Source organism: Echinops telfairi, unplaced genomic scaffold, assembly GCF_000313985.2.
Source record: "Echinops telfairi isolate 266 unplaced genomic scaffold, ASM31398v2 ScPeMD7_2;HRSCAF=8, whole genome shotgun sequence".
Lineage (NCBI taxonomy): Eukaryota > Metazoa > Chordata > Mammalia > Afrosoricida > Tenrecidae > Echinops > Echinops telfairi.
The window spans coordinates 25,237,843-25,244,875 of NW_022103898.1; the positions used below are offsets into that span (position 1 = coordinate 25,237,843).

Sequence of the window (7,033 nt, forward strand, 5' to 3'; positions counted from 1 at the left end):
TATCAATGAAACTAATTTTATGGTTGGGGGGTCACCACAACTTGAGGGACTGTATTAAAGGGTCACGGCATTAGGAAGGTTGAGAACCACTGGTTTAAATAATCATCTACAGGTGCCTAATGAACACACAAGCTGAAGAGATGTGGGAAGGAGAATGGGACTATATCCACAAACCTATAGAGATTTGGCAAGAGGGCATTTCTATCAAGTTACGAAAACTTCTCAGCCATTACCAAGCAACTTAAGAGAACATGTTGCTGGGTCTGAGAGTTCAGGACCATGTCCTGGGGGGACAAAGTCAACTGACCCAGCACAGTCCATAAAGAAAATGTTCTACAGCCTTAAAAGCCTGTGAGCAACCATTTAAGGTGAAATTATTGGTCTCGCCTTATCAAAACCAAGGAAGAATGAAAATGAAAGAATGAAAGGTGCACAAAAGCAATGGACTACACCTGAGAACAGAACTAGATGGTGCCCTGCTACCACTGCCAATCACCCTGAAAGGGATCACATTAGAAGGTCTAGCTAGAGTTGGGATGGGAATGTAAAACAAAATTCAAACTAATAAAAAAGACCAAGCTTACTGGTTAGCTACAGACCAGTGAGACACTATGGCTCTTTGTCACCCTCCAGAAATGAACTCACCTACATGGCTCAATATTCAGCCAAACAATAGATAGCTCTAGAAGGCAAACAATCACCTAGGGAGGTATGCTCACGTTAGAATAATTAGCCGTCTGAGAACAAAAGGGCAGCATTTACTAAGGACAAAATTCAGACGTGTTAGGAATGGAGGCTTGAAATAAAATAGGGAGTCAGATTAGTGATGCCATAATGTGGGGATTTCAATCAGTGACATGAAACAAAATGCCTGTGAGCTATTGAATGGAAAAATTATCTGCTCTGTAAACATTCAACCAATTCACAACAATAAGTGGGGGGGGCAGTATATAGGCCTAAGTGGGGTGATGTCAAGAAACAATTGTGTCGCAATTTGATATTTTCATTCAATAAGGGTTTCTATAATTTTGTAGCAATAAAATAAAATTTTGTGTACCAATTAAAAAATAAATAAGTAAAATAAAAATTTGAGGGTAAAGGGCCACCAAATATTCTGGAAGCATGAGCCACCTGCCAAAATAGGAGACAGTAAAAGAGCCAGCTGTCTATTAGACAGGAAGAGTATATCAGCAAAAGTTAATGGCTGTAGCCTGAAGGATTTGGTCACAAGGGAAATCCGAAGCACTACTGGTACATATTAAATATGAGCATGCTGGAGATTTGGAATGTGGCCCTATAAAAACCTAAACTAAGCCTTTGTGGTTTACTTTCGTATCACTTTTGTGTGTCATCAAACATTTGGATCTCTGCCAATCTCACAGATGCAAAGTGGCACCAGTGATGTTTTCAATTGAATTTTTCTTCCTATCTAAGATGAGATCTTATCTAATCTTAGAGCCATTTATCCGTTTATCCAATACAGTAAGGAATAAAGCGGTCACAGGAAGAAAATGTCTGATAAGGAACATGAGTTCCAATGTCACAGGAGAGGAGGAGGCTCTCTTACAGTTTGGCTCTTGTCCACAGAGTTCAACTATGCTAAAAACATCCTTACAACATCCCATTGCTGCTATCATGTAAAAAGGGGGCTCATCTGAGAACCATCCCAATCAAGAAGCAGCCATCTGAGGGGCAAGGATTGGTCTCTCCCTGTCTGGAGTGAGGAAGAGCGAAGAAAATGAAAGATGCATTGAAACTGTGGACCATTCAAACCGCAGCCTCCAGACCCTAAGACCAGAAGGACCTTTAGTCTTTAGTCACCCTTCAGGTCCGGAAGTGAACTCACCTCCACGGCTCAATAGACAGGTCTAAAGGGAAACAATGACCTATGGAAGTACACCCTCAAATTAAAAACATAAAAGCCTACAGCCTCAGACTCCATTCTGATTCAGAGTGGCCCTCTAGGACAGAGGAGGACTGCCCCACTAGGTGTCAGGAGACTGAAATTCCTTAAAGGAGCAAAGAGCCTTATTGGTCTTCTAAGGAGAATGGCTAGTGGGTTTGAACCTCTGCTGTCTGACAGTTGGCAACTCAAATTATTACGCCAATGGTACCACCAAATCTCCTTAAACACCAAAGGGAAATATTATCAGGATTTCTCTAGAGGGGTCTGCCCTACGTTGGGGCAAAGATCTGACACCAGGATAACAATAGCCACAGTGCGTGCTGTTAACTGAGCCCAAGGTTGGAAGTTCGAGTCAACCCAGAACTTTGAAGGCCTTGACAATCTACTTCCGAAAGATCCACTAGAGACAACTCCCTAGGAACACAGGTCTACTCTGACAGATGCAGGGCTGCTACGAGTCAGGGCTAACTCCTCGGCCACTTGGTTGGTGAGTGCTCAAGAAATTTTCATTCAACAAATATGTGAGAGCCTTCATGGATCTTACATTCCAGTTTCAGAAGACAACTAATGGACCAAATAAGTAAATCACACTTGTATAGTGGTTCTCACTGCCATCAATTCAATTCTAACTCCGTGTGACCTTATAGGATAGGCTAGAACTACCCCTGTGGATTTGAGACTGTACTGTTTACAGACGTAGAAAGTCCCATCTTTCTCCTGCCAAACAGGGGTTTCAAGCTGCCAACTATGTGGATCATAGTCCACCACACCATCAGGGCTCTGCTACCCAGAAAGCAAATAACCCAAAAGTCCCACTCTCAATCATGTGGTTATTTTGGGCTCCTGACAAGTAGCCAACCTCATGCTTTTTTCTCATGTAACTCTGCTATTCCTGAAGACTTCCTTACCACACTACATCTGAATTTTGCCCTTCCTTGCAGTATTTTTAAGTTGAGTCTTTCCCAAGAAGTGTGCTAATTCATTTCCCCATTTCTGATTGCCTTCCATTTCAAGCTTATTTGGCAGTGAAGTGAACCACAAATGCATCAGACCCTTACAAAGTCCCAACCCTACCTCTGAGAGTTTGGTCAATGAGGACCAAATAGCTTTACCGGGACCTTCAACTACTAATTTCTCAATAAGAAGTGCTGTAGAGAGCAGCTCTTTGCACATACTTTGCACATGTTGTAAGAGCCTAGTCCCCGGAAATGGACATCATGCTTGAGAATGCAGAAATCCCACGGCCGTTCAGTTGACTCTTAGTAAGGTGAGCAGATTTTAACATTGGTAAAGCGGGACACCATTGATAAAACTCATATCCTGGCAAAATAGCCACATGGCAGCCAAAAACCATATACCCTAGCTTGTCGTACATTCTTTCCAAAAATCAGGACTTTTTTAAAACGCCGCAGGACCTGGGGAAAATTGTTAAAAATCAGGACTGTCTCGCCAAAAGTAGGACGTCTGGTCACCTTACTCTTAGCAACCCTATGTAGGATTTTCTAGGCTGTAAATCTATGGAAACAGATAGCTTCGGCTTTCTCCTGTAAAGCAACTAGTAGGTTTGAAACACTGACCTGGTGGTTAGCAGTCAAGCATTTAAGCAGTGCATTGGTGGGTCCGTGGTAGAACTCTTCCCTGCCATTCCGGAGACCCGAGGTCAATTCCCAGCCCATACTGTCCACTAGTGAAGGGTTAGTGGCTCTAGACTAAATGGGCTGGCACAATGGCTGTAACAGGGGGTTCAAACATGAACAGCTGTGAGGTTGGGTAATGTTTTGTTCTTTTGTACATAAGGTAGTGTGAGATGGAACAGACTTGAGAGCATCTAACAACGAAGCAATAATAAAGTTTACCTACCCTCTTTTAGAAAGAGGAGAAGCAAGACTTGTCACTTGGCACTGTTCTAGGGGAGAAAGACCCTTAAGTTTCAGTATATGTTATAGTGGCCCATTGTTATTTGTTAACAGTTTTATTGGTATATAATTTACACATCATACAATTCAATAGTTCAATCATATTAAGGAATTGTTCAATCACCAGTACAATTTTCTTCTTTCTTGTGCGCACTAAGCTTCCCAACTCCCCTCAACCTCCCCTGCCATACTCCCAAGAAACCATTAATCCAGTTGCTGTTTCTGTAGATCTGCCCATCCTGGATTTCATATACAGTACTGAAAAACGTAAAATAAATAAATAAAGCCAATAACAGTAACAACAGTGGGAAACCTCAATTGAAAGGAAAGCAGAAGATATTAAAGACTAGAACAAATTAAAAGTTGGTCAAAAGAGATCAAATGATAAGGCGTTACATTGTAACCTTGCTGCATCTGCAGTAATCCACTTTCCAATGCATGAGAGCAAGGGTATTCTCATTCCTGGTCTATGATTGGAGGAGTCACCGGAGTCTTACGTCATGTATATTTTCCCATCTCTATGTATATAGTGGCCCACCTATTAAACCTTAAACAGAACAAAAGATAAATAATCTGAATCTGAATGAGGGAGACCAACAGCATGAGATCATAATGATGCCCAAGGGATTCATGGTGGCCATGTGTCTAATTAATGGTTATTGGTGGCTGATCAATTCACTACAGAAGCAAAGAAAGGTCAGTGATTGAGATGCATACACAATTACAGTTTAGAAAAATGAACAGGTTTGGTTCTGGGGCCCTTAAACCACCGGCTACCTGCTGGTCAGGACATTACATATGCTCATGAGACTCTAGCAACCCAATCTTTTTTTTTTTTTGAGATATATAAGTATTATATTAAAGTCATTGAGAGCATGAGAGGTAGAGTCAAATAATGGAGTCAGACACATTTCACGGTAGCATTGCTCACCTGAGGCCCGCTTGATGGTCCACATGGAGAGAGGGGCAAGGGAAGGAGGACAAGTGGAAAGGGAAACAGGGGAGGAGAGGGAGCATAGGAGAGGTCAAGGGAGGAGCCAAGAGAGTGCAGGGGAAGAGCCCCAATCTTCTTTCTGAAGTACCAAACAACACCAACAAAGCCCCTTGCCATTGAGTCCATGCCTACCCATAGTGTCCTCCTAGGATAGGTCAGAACTGCCCCTTGGGATTTCAGAGACTGTAAATCTTCACAGCAGCAGAGAGCCTCATCTTACTCCCAAGGTGCAGCTGGAAGATTCCAACTGCTGACCTTGTGGTTAGCAGCCCAATTCATAACCCAATAGGCTCCTTAAGAGAGTAGTAATCTTATTTCAAAAACACTTGGCCTCAGGGCTAAATTTGTTAGGGTTAGAATGAGGTCAATGGAGGTTAAATTTAGGTCAAGACCCTAAATGGAGTTCAAGTTCACACTGTAAGCAGGGGCCATCCACCAACCAAGGGTTTTATGATTTTAGCGCTAACACAGAACTTAGATGTGCCAATGAGAAACCAAGTTCACATTTCTCCGGGGCGGGGGGACTCAAAACCAACTCACTACCACCGAATTTATTCCCACTCATTGAGCCCCAATAAGGCAGGGTAGAACTGCCCCTTTGCATTTCCAAAACTACAAATCTTTGGTACTGTTGTTAGGTGCCATCGAGTCAGTTCCAACCCACAGGAACCCTGCCCATGGAACGAAACACTCCCTGGTTCTGTGCCATCCCCATAACTGTTCCTATGCTTGAGGCCACAGTTGTAGCCACAGGTTCAATCCATCTCCTTAGGTGTCACCTTTCCCCCACCAACCATTACAGACGCAGTAGTTTCAGTTCACATAGATAAGACTTCTACTCTCACACACAAGGTATGGGCCTAAGGCAGAATCAACTCAACTTTGATAAGGAGTCATCCTTCTAGTATTTAAGGAATGTACCTAGAAAGAGGATCGGGACACTGTCATGGAAGATGTGACCCTCAGGAAAACAAGAAGTGAAACTGCAAAATGAAATGTCACCCGTGGTTGATAATTTGAGGCCTCTGACTGGGGCATGCAGTACCAAAGGGGAACTTGGGCAGCTCCACTCAGTAAAAGCCTCAACCACATTCCCAAGGACCTGGATGAAGCATCATGTTCCCTATTTTGAGGGACAGAAAGAGATGAGTTCCCTTAATAGGAGTCCATTGTTAACGCATCGTTTATTAGTTGCAACATCAGCATCACATTGATGGTATTTTGTCACGTTTTAAATGTTTCCTTGCTTGAAAAAATTGGTCAAATATCCACTATGTGGACATTTTGATGAGTCCTGGCAGTGTAGGGGGTTACAAGTTGGGCTGCGAACCACAGGGTCAGCAGTTCGAAACCACCACTGGGAGCAGAAAAAGGAGGCTGTCCGCTCCATTACAGTTGCAGTCTGTGAAAGCCACGGGGGCAGTTCTCTGTCTTGTAGAGTCTCTGTGAGTGGGAACTGACTCGATGGCTGTGTTTGAGGGAGTGCACAGACATGTTGGGAAGAGACTTGAAATACATGAACCGCGGAGTGCACTGTTTCAAGGTATCGCTTACTGAAATGGACTTATGCGTTTGGGTTGCTGACCGAAAGGTCAAAGCTGGGACCCGCCGGTCACCCCTCCAGAAGAAAGGGGAGGCAATGTGTTTCTGTGAAGATGTACAGCCTAAGAAACCGCCTGGGACAGCCTGACCCTTTCCAATAGGGTTGCTTTGGGTCAGAATGAGTTGAGTTTGGTATGGCTTGAGGAGTGACTCGTTTCAATATCGCCAAAGTGTTTCTCCGAGATTCTGCCACACGCCCAGTCCTAGTGTCACCGGATCCAGCGTTCGTGGTAATGACCAGCGTCCGGAGGAGGGCTTGGTGCTTGCTCATCTGGGCACCCCCATCTTCTCAGCACATCTAGGGTCTCCCCAGCAACCCGTCCAACTCCTTGCCAGACCCTCCGTCTTCCCCCAGAGCGCCCTCAGCTGCGTCTGGACCCTCTGCCTGGTCCTTGGGCCGCTGCCGCCCACCCCGCCCCTTACCTGATATAGGGAAGGAAGGGGTTGACATGCCTCCACAGCACGGCGACCACGTAGGAGATGATGAAGGCGGCGGACGACCAGGTGACCAGGAGGAAGGGGACGAAGGCCATGCCCTTCAAGAAGCACAGCATCGCGCCGTCGTCACCCGGGGGCGCGGGGGGCGCGCAGGTGCGGGGCCGCCCGGCGGCAGGC

The 7,033-nt window shown here is 44.8% G+C and overlaps 1 protein-coding gene across 1 annotated transcript in view; it reads right to left on the reverse strand.

Moving 5' to 3' along the window:
- DRAM1 (DNA damage regulated autophagy modulator 1) overlaps positions 1-6,972 on the reverse strand; it is a 69,315-nt gene extending 62,343 nt beyond the window's left edge. The window contains exon 1 of the mRNA XM_004700742.2: positions 6,842-6,972. Coding sequence (XP_004700799.1) covers positions 6,842-6,972 — 131 coding nt within the window. The remainder of the gene's footprint in view (positions 1-6,841) is intronic.
- Positions 6,973-7,033: the final 61 nt, after the last annotated feature.